The sequence below is a fragment of the Centruroides sculpturatus genome, unplaced genomic scaffold (genome assembly GCF_000671375.1).
Source record: "Centruroides sculpturatus isolate CEXI.00-Female unplaced genomic scaffold, Cexi_2.0 scaffold1775, whole genome shotgun sequence".
NCBI classification, from domain to species: Eukaryota; Metazoa; Arthropoda; class Arachnida; order Scorpiones; family Buthidae; genus Centruroides; species Centruroides sculpturatus.
In genome coordinates, this window is record NW_019385932.1 from 82400 (window position 1) to 98752 (window position 16353).

At 30.5% G+C, this 16353-nt stretch overlaps 1 protein-coding gene and 1 pseudogene across 1 annotated transcript; both read right to left on the minus strand.

Annotated features, from left to right (window-relative positions):
• Nucleotides 1-381: 381 nt before the first annotated feature.
• Nucleotides 382-6216, minus strand: LOC111612647. The gene is made up of 2 exons (XM_023353887.1): nt 6106-6216; nt 382-1761 (listed from the first exon to the last, which is right to left on the minus strand). The coding sequence occupies exons 1-2, from the start codon at nt 6187-6189 to the stop codon at nt 1474-1476; spliced, it is 372 nt and encodes a 123-aa protein (XP_023209655.1). The 5' UTR covers nt 6190-6216; the 3' UTR covers nt 382-1473.
• Nucleotides 6217-11678: 5462 nt separating this feature from the next.
• On the minus strand, nt 11679-11851 carry LOC111612650 (annotated as a pseudogene).
• Between the last annotated feature and the right edge of the window lie 4502 nt (nt 11852-16353).

Genomic DNA, 16353 nt, shown 5'->3' on the forward strand with positions numbered 1-16353 from the left:
AGTCTTGTACAGTCTCCCATTAATTGTTAACTCTTTCATAATTAAATTATAGAAGCACTTATCATATTAATGAATCATTCATGTTTTATTGAGAATTTTCTGAATTTATTTCAAACATTCTTATTGATAAATTTTAAAAATGATTATGTAGTAAAATATAAACATAATCTGCTTAATGTTTGCAGTGATGAAATCATAATAAACATTAAACAACTACAGAATAAAATAATGAATTTTAATTAATAAATCTTCAAATTTTTGAAAATGAATAACTAATTCCAAATAATTGAAAAATAGAGACAACTTATAAAAGTGCTAAAAATAATTTTTTAAAATTTTAATATTTAATAATTATCAATAGAATATAAATTTTAATATATTAATTATAAATTCTATCAATAAATTTTAACATAAATATAATTGAGATTACTGAAAATTTACTACTGTATTTTATATTAATTACAATTTTTTTCTATTGCAAAACTCATATTTTGTTTATGCTACCGCAAGGAGCTAAGTATTTTCGGATTCTTCAAAATTAAATTAAATGTTAATAAAAACATTTTAAAACTTGCAACTTGAATTTTTTTATTTTCATATTTAGCAATTTGGCAGAAATTTTTTCACTTCTTTGTTAAGACAATTGCTTTTAACTCTGCATAAAAATAATTTGCTTAAAATAAAATTTAGAAAACTGAACATAAAAGCTTTACAAGATTTAAAAACATAACATATTTAATTGCAAAATAAATATTCTTCCTATAAAATGTCTTCTGAATTACATTTTTGTACGAGTTATCACATTTTTAATTATGCAAAACAACAAACAGTTTTTCCCTCTCTTTCGTTTACGGCCACTCCATTTTATCAAAATTCCGCATTAACTTATAAACATTAATTAAATCAAACAACTAAAATAACAATTCTGATAACATTCCATAATTATTTTAAAAATTAATAAGAAATATTTTCCAAAATTTATATTTTGGAATGATTAAAATCATATTATAATAATTAACTGTTAAAAATTATTTTTTTTACAACCTAATAATTAACAAATATTTAAAAATTTATGTAAATCGCTTTGCAAAATTACCATTCCGTTTTCCACTTTTTAAACTTTTTAAATTAGATACTGTCAAGTTGCCTTTTCTTTTATTAGTTTCTGAAAGTCTTGTTATAAAAATGGACAAGTTTTAGTCCAAATTAAATGCTGACATTTAAATATTTTACATTTAAAGAATGTGGAAATGACTAAGTTAATTTATATTTACAAATCTATTGAGTTTTGCATGTATTTTAGAATGACAATTATGTTTTTAATGTTTATAATATTTATATAAGCCAAATTGGTATTGAAAATCTTTGCTAAAAGAGAAGATTTGTTTACACAGTGAGAGATAGAGATAGAGAGAGCAAACTAACTATTCTTGTAAATACACCTTTAAGTTTTTAGTTAAGATAAACAGGCAATCACAAATCATTAGCTTCTGTAGTGCAAGCTATTAAAGGTGGTGGATCTCCTGTTGCTAAGGATACTGTAATTGGAGATGTGACGGAAATTGCCTCGTTTTCCTCATCTCCATCTGTCCTACTCATTAAATCATTTTCGGATTGTGTGCCGTCTGGGGATGAAGGTGACTCTTGAGGAATTAGTGCATGCTCAAATTGAGCTAACTGTTGAAGTGCAACAAATTGTGATGGATCGGTAACAACCAATATTTGCTGGGGTTGAGGAGATAAAACTGTTCCATCTTGTAACTAGAATAATAAAATTAGTTATTAATCTAATTTTATTTTAATTTTAAAAATAATATGAAATGAGAGAAATATTGTAATATTCTTCTGTTTCTACAAAACAGACCTGGGCCCTTAGTCTCGAGTTTTTCGTGTTGTACTCGAACTGACGTCATCGAACTCACTCGTGTTACTGTGACTCACATAATCGGTAGTCTCGAGTTAGACCCATCGAGCGAACTCGAAAGGCGAGCGGAAGTAGGTCATATTCACTTGTTTACGTGTATCGTTAAGCATGATGGGATTATTTACAATGCATCTGGGTTTGCGACTATACTGATTCGACCAATCAACTTTACTGTAACAAGTTGTAAACAAATCAACGTGAATTAGTTTACACGTGTTATAGTTAAAAGTTTTGTCCTATAGCAAAATGGAAACCTCCAATATTTTATTTTAAAAAAGAAACGAAGAACAAAAAGAAGTATTAGTAACATATATAGAAAATAATAAGAAAACGAACAATATAAAATTCGACAACGAATTTACAAGAAAAAGACAATTTGATTTGTGGAGAGAATTAGTTGAAAAATTAATTATGTGTTGGAGCTAAAAAATCCGCCGTGTAATGGAAAAAGTATTTTAATTTAATCCTTTTTTCATATAGTTTTCTTCCTTGATCTCGTATTAAATTGTTTTGTTTATTAAGATTATTTATTAATCAGAACTTAACACTAATGATTAATAAATAATCTTAATATAGTGTCTATGCTCTTAATAATTTATACATATAATTTACTATCATTATAATTCTTTTTGTCGATGAATAAGATACTTTTTATTTTTGGAAAAATTTGCTATATAATTTTATCAATTATGAATTAAAATTTTTTATTAGTGATGACTTGACATAAAAAGAAATGGCATCTACTCGTGTTCGAAAAATTCGTTGACTTCTTAAACAACTCTTTCGGCTCTTTCTAACGCTTCGATTGCCATCAGAATAGCGTATTTGTCAGCCATTTTCACTTTCGTGTAGCGATCTCACATGCTCGACTCAACGTGAGTAGCAACTCGCATGGTGAGATGGGAAAGCATGTGAGTTATAACTGGAGACTACCGATTTGACGTCAGAGTGTGAGATGGTACCACGTGACACCTTCAACACGTTGGGAGTTGTAACACGAAAAACTCGAGACTAAGGGCCCTGGGCAAACTTCCAACTCTAACAGTACTATTGAAATTTAAAATTAGTTTGTGGGACTATAAAGTTTCTTTTTATTAATAAAGAGCAAATTGAAGTTTTGTACTGTTATGTAATTTCTTAATATTGTTTGTAAATACTATTCTGTTATATGTTCACAATAATAACTGCAAATCAGTTTGTTTAATACAAAAATATAAATAAATAAATAAATATATATACACTATATTTGCTGATGTAAGATACATCCTGTTTTCAGACAGTATATATACTTTATGTATGGCGTATGGCTGGAATTATTATATTACTAATCAAAATAGTATCTTCAGTGGCTCTCAAACAGTACTCTCCAGTGGCTGCAGGAAACTTATGAAAGGTACTGTTAATTAGTAATTCTGACAGTATTTTTCAGGAAAAAAAGTGTTTTATACACCAGCAAATACAGTATATAGTGATAACGAAATTTAAAATTAGTTTAACCAAGCAAATACAATTTGTTTTGGCTTATTTGTACAGTGTGCCCAGGACTGTAATATAATAATAAATTTTTTAGTTGTACAAACTGTTGATATAATAATAATAAAATTATAATTAAATATGTATAACGTACTATCACTTGATAAATATATATTACACATCAAGTCGTGTAAACTTACTTCACTTTTGAAAACAGTGAGTGATATACATATATAACAATGTTTTTGTTATCAGAAATTATTCAAGTGTAACTAATAATATTTAAAGCATTTGTGTGGCAGCTTTTTGTCTACGTGCGGTGGACAAAATAATATGAACATCCATATGAAAATGGGCTATAATTCATCCTTGTAGTATAGCTATGCAATCTACAGTAGAACCCCTTTAATCTGTCACCTTTGGGACTGGGGGTATGGTCGGAACGCAAAAAAGGTCAGATTATCAGAAAAAAGTAAAATAAACAATCTTCCCTTTGTCCAGTCTTTGTAGCACTGCTAATTTTTCATTTAATGAAAGAGTAATGTATTTACGTTTCACACCTGACATGTTGAAAACACACACAAAACTGTACATGTACACACAATGTAAACATATACTGTAATGAACACAGAAGAATGCCACGGACGGTGAGTCACTGACGAGTCGGGACAAGTTTCTCGAGTCCAACCATGGTCGGATTAACCGGAGTGACGAACTAGCCGAGGGCGGACAAGAGGGGTTCTACTGTAGTATGAAAATCTGCCATGTAATGGAAATGGCAATATGTATAACTGCCATAAACAGCAGTCATACATATGCATATTGCATGTGAACATTCTACTAGTAGTCAAATGCTGTCATGTCTGACCTCTCAGACTTCCAAAAAGGCATGATCATTGGAACACATATTGCTGGAGCCCTAGTGACAAAAATAAACCTTGTGGGTGTTGCAAGGAGCACTGTGTCAACTGTTAAGACAACCCCCACAAAACATGTATGACATCATCTTCAAAACAGTATAGTGGGCAAAAGTCAAAGCTCACCAACAGGGATTAATGAGTATTAAAGCAGATTATGGCCCGAAAGTACAAGGCAATATTGTCTGAACCTCCAAGATGAACACTCATCTCCAGAACCCCGAGTAACCAAACTTACCCAATGGGAACTGCTGTAAATATATGTGGCAAAGCAGCTATTCTAAAAGCATTGGTGACACTGCATAATATTATCAAATGATGAGTAATGGTGCTGTCAGCACCATTTTCATAATTTGATAGCATTACACAGTGTCATCATTAATAATCAAATCAGCTTTTACATTATTTCAGACCACCACACGTGCTTACATATGGAGAATACCTGAAAAAGTCTTTCATGTTGACTGCCTCCTTCCTACTTTTAAGCAAGGACTCTGTGATGATACAGGTTGAAATATCTTTGCATAATCTGGGACCACTTATGTTTGTGCTGCTGTGATCTACCCATGCAGAACTACATCTCAGCATTCTGGGAAATCATCTCATCCTATAGTTCAGACTGTGTTCTCTGGTGAATGACCTGTGTTCCAGGTTGACAATGGTCCATTCATAGGGCACGTTCGTAAAGTCAAACGAGTTAAACGAGAATGACGTCATCATTATTCTTATTTCGTTAGACTTTTCGAACGATTCGTTTAGAACTAAATGGCTGTTTCTAAACTTGAAAATACGAATGTTGCTAGTACAGCCTTATCCGAAATATTTTCCTTAGATTGCTTCGGGTGGACAGTTACTTCAATCATTTCATCTTTTAATTCACAATTTAAACACGCGAGTAGATTTAGAAACATCGATATCGTCGGGCGCCATTTTCTTAACGAAGTAAACTAACTCTTTCCTTCGTGAACTTCGTTAGAGTTTCGTTCGAAACGTCATCATCGCAGAGCATGTGCACTGAGCGAGACTACTACTATTCGAACGATTCATTACTAACGCGTTTAACTCGTTTGACTTTACGAACGTACCCATACCGTTCTGTGTGTCCAAGCATGGTTTAATGAGTACAAGGATGAAATGGAACATCACATTTGGCCTCAGTCACTGATCTAAACATAATCAAATCTTTGTAGGGTAATTTGGAGGCCAAAGTGCATGTAGATTTCCATCTCCAGCCACACTTTCTGAACTAGACATCACTCTACACGAGGAATGGATGCATAGTCCCTTAAACATTGTGCATGACCTGTATTTATCCATCCCATGGGTGGGTCAATTTAATCCAAGATGGGTCATCTCCCTATATTTTGTGTCATTTCACTGGTGTTCATATTATTTTGTCCACTACCTGTATACAGCTTTCAATTGTTGGAATCTATTGATTTGAGAAATCATCATATTAGGTGAGAATTATTAACAAAAAGTACACTTGTATTCAAAAGATTGGAAATTCAGACATATATAGAAATCACTGCTGTGATTCCTATTTACAAACAGATTCATCACTAGACACAATTTGCATATTTCCTTTTCAAATGTATCACATACAGAAGCTGATATTAAATTCAGATAGATAATACTGATTTTGTTGCATACCAAATTTGATATATAATATCCACTAATTTTGTAAGCAATGTATTTATAATAATAAAGAAAAAATAATAATAGTTTAAAGTTTATAAATTATACTTTAAAAATAAATGAGTTAATAATAAGAGAATCATAAAAGCACACCTGTTGAATATCCTGATCTGTTTGTTGGGCTTGTAATGCAACAATAGTTGTATCATTAGTAAGTGATGTTCCAGTAGTTACCATAGCAATCTACAAAAAACAGTAATCTTTATAATATTTGAAGTTTCATTTAAATAGTATTAAATCTGAAATAATAATTAAATAACTTAATAAACAAGTATTAAAACATATTTGTCATCCTTATTTTGAGTATTTGATAATCAAATTTTGTTATAATAAAACTAAAATGACTTCAGTGCCAAGTAATTTTGCCAAATAATTGGGCTATTTTTTAGGCTAAAATTAGCCATATTATTTGACAAAATCATTTGGATCTATCAATTAAATTGGATTAAGAGTTGATGTTATTATCTAAAATGATTTCTTTAGCAGCTAAAATTATTCTGCCAGAATTTTGTAAATATATATAATTCGATAGTAATTTTTAAGATCATGATCACACAACCATTTCAATCAGTAAATAAACACATTTTAATACAATAAAGCTAATGTTTTCAGCTGTTTTTAACAGTCATCTTCAGGCAATGTACATTTCTAACCAATAGAAAAGAACATATTGTTCTCAAACACAAATTTAATCATAAAATTAAAACATATACAACATTGCAATTAATTAAAAAATTACGTAAAAATCTGTACTGAAATACAGTTAATTCCCTTTTTTAAATAAATCTCACCATGCTTTCAAAGACAGTGCAATCGTTCCTGGTCCCTAAAATTTATTAATGTGTTTTTACTCATCAACTTATAAATTTCTAAGCATTCCAAATGCTTTAGGAAGTGATCCTTTGTAACTTATCTAGCCATCTTAGTATTATCCAAATTCACCTCAATCCCTTCTTCAGATGCAAACGTAGGCAGGGCATTAAAAAAGCTTTTCTAATATATTGATGCTATGCACCCGTATCTTAGTGACTGTTTGATGGTTTCTACATATTCAACTGCCTGTTTGGCCTGCCATCCCATACAGGTATACTATATATGCTTTGTCACATCCAAGAAAGCATCCTGTTCTTGACATTATGGAGAAGATTACATAACGTCAGATTCCTCCTATAATATAGCTTAATTCCAACAACCTTTGGTATCTTATAATATCCTTAGTTTATCTGTTTTTACTTATGTAGTTACATTTCTGTAATTAAAATTATGTAGGTATGAGAAGTTTAATTTCACATAAAAGTTTTCTATATGTATTATTGCTTATGTAATCACTGTAATTCTGAGACTGTAATAAGCAAGTATACAATCTAAATCAAAATAAACATTTTTTGGAACATACACTTTAATAAATAGTTCTTAAAAAGAAAACAAAATTTAAATTTGGCAAAATTACAAAAAAATTTCTGATTTATTTATCTTTGAACATTGATATATCAAGACACTTCTGTTGTGCTATGAAGTTAAGAACAGTGACATTTGGATTTGGGGAAAACAAAGTCAATTTAATTACATATAAAAAGCAGTTAAAAATAACAATGTATTAATTTTAACATATGATATAAGGCAGGGGTGGCGAACCTATGACATTGGAGCAATCATCTGGCACGTAACGTATCATACAATTTCGGTTTATCACACGTCTTTTTCAATCATTCTTTGGTTTATCATCCGATTATCCTTTTTTCAATCAGCTTATTTGTATTTACTCTAATTAAAGCATATTTATATTATTTATTTAAACATAGTTATTCAAAGTATAAAACTTTGGAATTTTGGCATGCATAAATATTTTTAAAGATGAGTACACTTACTATATGGCATGCGAACTCAAAAAGGTTTGCTATCCTTGACATATGGACATGAAATTTTGTCTGTTAAATTAACGTTTTACTGTACTTCAGCCACTCAGTTTATGTAAATTGAAGTTTAAGTTCTAATGCATGTAATTTCATAATTATTAGAGCTTATAATGATTCTATATTTTTCTCAGAGAATTTTTCATTTTTAATAAATAATAAGAAAAACTTTAAATTATAAAAATTATACACACACATTTGATATACAATTCGAGTTTGACATAGACAACCTTTTCTGTTTATCATCTGCTACTGAAGAAGATAAAAAATTTAGATGATTTTCCCTATAACTTTCAATTCCACTAATCATTATTACTAGAATTCTCTTTTTTACACAAAGATTTGAAATTTGTGATTACATATCAAACCGTTTATCTTAAAAAGGAACAAAAATTATCATGTATCAATCTCTCTCATATGAAATAAAACTACTTTAAATATCTTATGCTTTCTTACATTTTCCATCCAATTATAAAATTCTGATAGAAAAAACTCTCAATCATATCCTTGATTCTACTGTAATTAATTCTTTTGTATTATTTAAACACACAATTAAAAATTTAACCGTTCCAGTCACATAATAAAAAATTAACATCATTCAGTTCACTGAACCAAAACTTATCTATATGATAATACAGAAGTTTTGCATTCTTCAAAGGAGAAAAAATAATAATTGAGCAAACAACAAAAATAAATTTACTATTACAATAAGATCTTACATTATTTTGTGTTTATCTGGCATAATTATATGTTTATAAATAATATTGCTTTAGTTATTAATAAATCAAGAAAATTAACAACAGATACTATTTAACTTAAATCCAGAAAACCTATGTAATGGTATTTATTCTAGTATATATTATATTAAAATATGATTTCATATCTAATCAGTTTACCAAATTCAAAAATCTGTTATATTAAATCATATGCATGTATGGATGTACACAAGATACAAAATTTACTGTAGATATTTATTTCCATCATACTTTTAGAATATTTAATGCAATTGTTCATTAATTTTAAGAGCATTTTAAATCTACAGGGTGGGTAGAAAGTAACTAGGCATTGAGAAATAGCTATAATTTTTGTAATGATCATAATAAAGTTTTGTGCACATGTACATCAATCAATGGAATTTTGTAATTCCCACATCAGTGATTGAGGCAGTAATCAAGAGAGGCCGCACATGCATTTGCAAAAAAGATGACTGACCACTCTGTTCAGGAGTGAGCATAGATTGCTGTAGACTATCAGGTTTCAATCAGTGGTTGCTGTGCAAGGATAGCAGTATATTGTGAAGGAATGTCACACCACAATCCATACAGAAACAATCAAGAACTGTCATTAAAAGCTAAAATAACTACAGATGTGATTGTGGATGCAAGGAGAAGTGCCCATCCAGTCACATTACAATCTGAGGAAAATGCATTGCTGATGGAAGGTACTGTACCTATGCATACATTGAATTTTAATGTAAGCATCCATATTTCCATTTAATAAGGTATATTTCAAATAATTTTTATCAAATTTGCATTAGAAATATAGAAATTATAACAATTTCACTACACCTAGTTACTTTCCACCCATTCTGTATAAAAATTCTGTAAATTTATTATATAATTGCCACTCAGTATATTTTAGCCTAGGATAATAAATAAAAAAAGCAGCTCAGATCCATCAATTATTTATACTTCATTTTTTATGTAATTAGCAGTGCGTCATTTAGCAACTCAACCATGAAATATGTCTAATGCTGTATTTGTGGTCTACTAATTTTCTAATTGATATTCATTAATTATAACTAATTACATAATAATATTAAACATAACAAATAAATTAATTAATATAATTTGTAAATAATTATTTTATACATTTTATACATGCNGAGGATATAATCTATTAAAAACTTTTTCAAAAGTTTATTGAATTAACAGCTCATTTAATAATTCCTATGTTGTGTGTACAATAAAATACTTGTTTAATGCTATATAATTGATATATTGCAATAAGTGATAACATTAATAATAAAACAACATACCTCAAGGTAAAGCTCAAACTGTTAATATATACAATTTTCAACTGATACTTTTTTGTGAGATATAAAAAAAAATAGACAGGTCTTTAAAAAGCTTAATTGTTAAGACTAACTAAACTAGTAATTGATGCATAGTGTATATTTAATGAAGATAGAATATCAATAGTAAACTGTTTTTACTATTTATTTTGTATGATATATTGAACAATAACGTAGCAAAACAAGTCATATCAATATAGCTTTTTTTTGTTAGATTACTGTAAAATATAGTACTTTGTTACATTCAACACACTAAATACGACTTTACAGTAATATAAAGTCAGTCTGCAAAATGATCAAACACAATTCTAAGCTGTTATTAGGTATATTTTAGTAAACATTTTCAAACAATGGAAATATCACCGCTTTTAATGGCATTAATTGTATTTTTAAAAACAGCTAATACTTTATGGTACTGAACATAAATTTCATTACATAAAAAATGATTATTTTACTCTACTTACCCTAATCTTTTTGATATATGTTCGATAAAATAAGTCATTGTAATTATGTTAAATTTTCCATTCCTTATTTTAATTGCTACATGTAGTTTTATGTAAGATTATTTAAGGCTTTCTATCATAATTACTTTGTTTTTATTGAATTTCAAAAAAGAACAGATCTGTTTAATGTTCTTGATAAAACTTTTAGAAAATTTGTCAAAAATACTAAAAAAACAGTACTGTAATCAAAATACCTTTGTAAATTTCAGAAATATAATAGAAGTTCAATTCTACTTTAATCTGATTAGAGAAAATACCACTTTATACATACATCTATATAATTTTTACACAAAAAGCTTTTCCTCTTGAAATATAATCTCTCTCTTAGAAATCAAAACTTACTTTAAGACAAACTTTCTCATAAGATCTCATGAAAAGACAGTAATAAATTAATTCTAGATTTATTATGTTCTCCATGATTTTGTCTAGCTTAAGAATTCAAACTTTTAAATTTCAAAAAACTTATTTCAAATACTAAAATTATTCATCTATTTGTTCTATTGTTTCATAAGTTATTTAGTAGATTAGGACATAAAATTAATTATAATATTTTCATTGATCAAAAATATATTATTTCAAATTTGATCATATCATGTAATTTTTATATCAACGTTTTAAAAATGAACTTTCTTAGCAAAGAACTTTAGCCTAATTGTAACATACTAAAATTTTAAGATTTTTTAGTGTAACCTCTTAATGTGACAAAATGTATTTAGTTTTAGCTGTTTTGGTTTAATCAAAAACAACATTAAAAATTAACTGTTTTTAATATTGCTTCCAATAGTTATTTTTAGTATACAACAGTTTTTAAATTAACTATCTAATCTCTGTATTATGTATATTTAATTGTCATGATACAAAGAAGACAAAATTACTATATTTAATGTATACTGTAAAAGGAATCAAACTTAAAATCCAATAAATGATGAAAATTTTAAAATATCCTTTTTCAAGTAATATATTAACAATATATAATATATAAATGTTATTAAACATATCAACTTACCCAATCAATATTCAAAATGCACTTCTTTCACAGTTGTTGAATGACAATTAAGAAATGATGCTGGAAGACAAAATTACAGACTTTAGAGAAGACAGTATCATTGGTAGTGGATAATTTGAATATGTAAAGTTTTAACAGATCTATTTTTGATTAAATTAAGATCCCCCAAAGGGGAGTGGGCCATTCCCGGAGGTACTGCAATACCGGGTCAACCCGTGGCAGAGGTGGAGCAAGCTCCGAGCACTCCGCCGCCTTCCAAAAATCAGTTTAATATCATGGCCTCCGATGGAAGCCGTATCAGATATTAAGCTGATAAGAACAGATACTTTTAAATAAAGTTTATTAATTCAATCATTATTCTACATGCTGCAACAGGCAGTGCAAATAATATAACTTGAGCCGTTTACATCGTTAATATCGTATAAAAACTAGGTTATAATAACAAAGGCCATATTGCCTTTATAAAGATATATGTACATAGTGGCAATATGGAGAAAGGTCCGTGGACCGCACAAAGACATACATGAAACATGAGACAAGGACAGGAGCGACATCAGAAACACCATCGCGGCAGATGAACTACATAAGAAAAAGTTTACACATGACAAAAAACGGGGTTACTGTGATGCACCCTACAAATACAGGTAGAACCATGACAATACCTAATACAAGTACCTGGTAGCAATATGATGGTGCCAGTATTACCATTGGTCATTTAGGACTATTTTCCCATTGACCGTTTTCCAAACGACATTTTGTGTGCCATGATAAAGTTTTTTAAAGTCATTATGTGTGAGGCATTCTATGTCGAAGTATATTTTCCTGATTGCCTCCTCCCTGATTTTACCCACAATTAAAGGTATATCCCATTTTTTGTTGTCGAATAAAGAGGTACATCTGGCTTTCCATAGTACCCTCTTAGTAAGGGCAAAAAACCAGTTTATCATGTAGTTATTCTGATTATTATCAGGGAAATCATTGTTGTACCAAATATTTTTCCAGTTGTATGTTACCTTAAATATTTTGTGAACCCAAGTCCATGTGATTTTGGCTGTAACACATCCAATGAAGATGTGGTATGTGTCTTCATCTATACCACATTGAGTACACTTCTTGTTGCTTGTTACCCGGTAGCTGTGATAGGTATGCAGAAATACTTTCGACATAATGATGTTATTTAAAATGCGCCAGGTTGTGTCTCTCCATTCAGTTGGAATGCGATCCACGTTAGACCATACCTCATCCCAGTTGATAGAGGTGTCTGATGTATTCACATTTGGAGCCTGCTTGTGGATGATATTGTATATGAAGGATGGCTTCACTTTGTTGTTGGTAAGTCCTTTAGTAATCAAAGTTTTTATAATGTCCCTCCAGAGCTTGTGCACTTTGTTAATATCAATAGAGAAGGGCCTGCTGCTGATATCACCAGAGATTGACTTGGCGATAGGACCAATTAGGTAATGAGCTATATCAGAGATGGGATGATCATTAGATTTTAGGCTGTTGACAAGATTTGCTATTTGAAGTGAGTGTTCCAGGTCGTTGATATCCCAGATACCCCAGCCTCCATTCTTGATGTTGTTCTTCATCAGTTTCCTGCTTAAAGGTTCATATTTGCTGTTCCATATGTATCTGAAGATATGTCTTTCCAAGTTGTTTGCTTCTTTTTTTTTGTCAGGTTGGTTATATATAGATTGTACATAATCTTGGCAGTGATACACTTATTAGCAACAATCACCCTTTCTGGTAGATATAACCATGTATTCTTCCAATCCTGTATGGCTTTTTTGATTTTATTTCTCATGTCATTAATGTTGTTCTTTTTGCTATCTTTGCCGTACCATACGCCGAGTATTTTAGCTGACTGTACGGACTCAATTTTGTTGCCGTCACATTTTCTTGACCCATAGATAATTATGAGCTTACTTTTATTATTATTTATCTTCATGCTTGTAATCTTACTGAATACTTCTATTAGTTGTATAGTCTTAGTTAGGGCTACATTGTCAGAGATAATGATGTTCACATCATCTGCATGTGCTATATATTTAACTTTTTTTAACATACCTGGGACATATATTTGTGGTATTAGTTTTTCTTCCATGATCAGCCTTAGGAGGGCTTCAATGTAGATAGAGAATAATATCATGGATGAGGGGCAGCCCTGTCTTACCCCTGCCCTACACTCAATCATGTCCGATTCCTCATTATTCACGCAGATTTTTGTTTTTAGTGACTGGTAGAGTTTGTTTATTACCATGATTTCTTCTTTATTTAGTCCAAATAGATCCATGATCTTCCATAGGATTGACCTGTTGACCGTGTCAAAGGCCTTTTCTACGTCTATGGATAGTATGGCTAATGGAGATTTTCTCTTAATGTAGACTTCTTGTAGTAGGTTCAGGAACATGGTGTTGTTTTGGATAGAGCGCCCTTTTATCCCTGCGCTTTGTGTGCCACCTATGTGATCCCTGAATAGATTGTCTAACCTGTTTGCTACAATGATGCTATATATCTTGTAATCAATGTTGAGGAGGGTGATTGGTCTGTAGTCACCCAAACCCCCATTCTTATTGCCTTTTTTGTTTATCAGTTTCATTTTACCGTGGCAGTAGGTGTTTTCGAAACAGGGTTCATTATACAGTATATAGAATAGGTCAACAAAATCTTCGCGGAAGGAGAAATATAACTCCGCAGGAATGTTATCAATGCCTGGAGCTTTGTTTAGATGTAACGCGTTTATAGCGTCTTCGATTTCCTTCTTGGTTATCTCTTTATTTATGATATTGTCTTCTTTTTTCTTTATTGGCTTAATTACATCTATTATTTTATCCCAATGGTGCAAGTTGGTGATAGGTGCTTTGTAGAGGTTTGTATAAAATTTGGCGAATTCTTTGATGATATCTGTTTTATCCTCTATAATTTTATTGTCGACAGTTATGTTTTCTATGTCATCCTTAGTACTTTCCTGCTTTCTTTTTTTAAATATTATCTTTTCTGCTTGGCTATGAATTCCTAGTTTATTCATCCTGTAACTGTTGTGGCTGTATTTTATGCTCTTTTCTAGTTCTTGGCTAATTTCTTTTTCAATTTTAGTGACTTGTTCTCTTTTATTGTCAATGATCTTATTGCTTAGATCTCTCTGAAGCTTTTTTAGTTTATTGAATTTTTCACCTTTGATTTTCTTCCATGTTGCTTTGCTGTGATTGTAAATTTGCTTTTTAATCTCTGTCCATTTTTCCCAGTTTATGTTGTTTTTGTTTGTGTCCAGAATTGATTTGATCTTTTTGCTGAATTGGGGATCATTTATTATTTCTTTAGTTATTTTAAAGCAGTTTTTTCTTTTTATATTGGTTTCTATCCTTATATTAAGATTAATTAGTTTGTGATCAGATAACTTTACACCATTGTTGGTTAGGTTATAGCTAGTAATGTTACTTATTTTTCCTACAGATTTGTTATAGTATATCCTGTCCAGGCGCTCTTTAACATTCCTTCCTTCCCAGGTGTAGTCCCGGTGATATGGGTGTGCAATCCTGTACGTATCTCTAAGGTCGAAGTTTTCAATGACTTTGATTAGTGATTGTCTGGACCCGTCGGACGAAAGTTGACCATTTTTATCCATTTGACTGGTAATACAGTTAAAATCACCTGCCACGATCAGTTCTCTTCTTCCCATTAAGTACTTGGGCAACTCATCAAAGACCTCTTTTCTTTTAGCCACATGAGGAGGGGCATATAAATTTACCACCCTGAGTAGTCTATTTCTTATATTAATGTCAATTGCGACAATTCTCCCTTCAGAGTCGGTTCTGAAATCATTTACTTTTAGCCTCTTGTTGACCATAGTAATAGTCCCCGTACTTTTCCTTGTTGCAAATGATAGGTAGATGTTGTACCCTGTGAAAAGTTTCCTAAGGTTTCTTAGATCCTGAAAATCAATCATATTTGTATCCTGTAACATCATGATGTCGGTACTGTCATTGAGGAGGAGATTTAATATATAAATCTGTTTGGTGTCACTTCGAAAGCCAGAAATGTTTACTGATTTAATGTTTATATTGATGTTATCGAATGTTAATGTCTTATTTGGGATTGTACCCTTTTACTCTTTCTTTGTTTCCTTGTTTCGACCTTAGCTATAGCTTTTCCTACTTCCTCAATTACTTCATTTTGTGATAGACTTGCATCTATCCCTATTGATAATATTTTATCTCTGAAGTTTATTATCTCCTTTTCTTCGTCTTCCATTTCGTCAATTTCTAGTCCATTTATCTCCTCCGTTTCTTTATTAGTCTGCTCTTTTTTTTCCTGAATTTCTAAAGTATCTTTCTCTACTCTTACTAAATAGGGCTGTTTATTTTCCTTTGTTTTTATAGGTCTCTTTTCTTCATTTTCAGGTATGTTAGTAGCTTTGCTTTCCATACTATCACTACCCTCCTCCTCTTCAATTATTGTTTCATTAACCTGTTCATTCTCTTTATTAGTTTCCTGATCTAATTCTTGTTCTAATGCTCTTTCTATACTCTTTTTTCGTTTTATTTCATTGTTTTGTTTTCTTACCCCTCTTTTAAGAATTTCAGAGAACGTTGGTTCCGGACAGTTGTCTTCTCTGCTGTGTATTTGCATACAGTTATAGCAATAGGGACAATCTTTTATTAAATGTTGTGCACTTTTGCATCTGTAACACAATTTGACTAAGCAGTCTTTGATTAGATGTTCTAAACTTCCACATCTCCTACACTGCTTTTTCATTCCCATATAATATAGCTCAACCTTACTACCTAGCAACTCTAGAGAGTTAGGTAACAGTTTCCTGGTTCTTATGATTACTCTATAAGTGCC

Excerpts from the sequence above, each read along its gene's own strand:
- LOC111612647 (XM_023353887.1), bottom strand. The coding sequence starts at position 6,189 with ATGGTAACTACTGGAACATCACTTACTAATGATACAACTATTGTTGCA. Across the intron at positions 1,762-6,105 it reads CAGATCAGGATATTCAACAG|TTACAAGATGGAACAGTTTT; the intron begins GTGTGCTTTTAT and ends TTATTATTCTAG.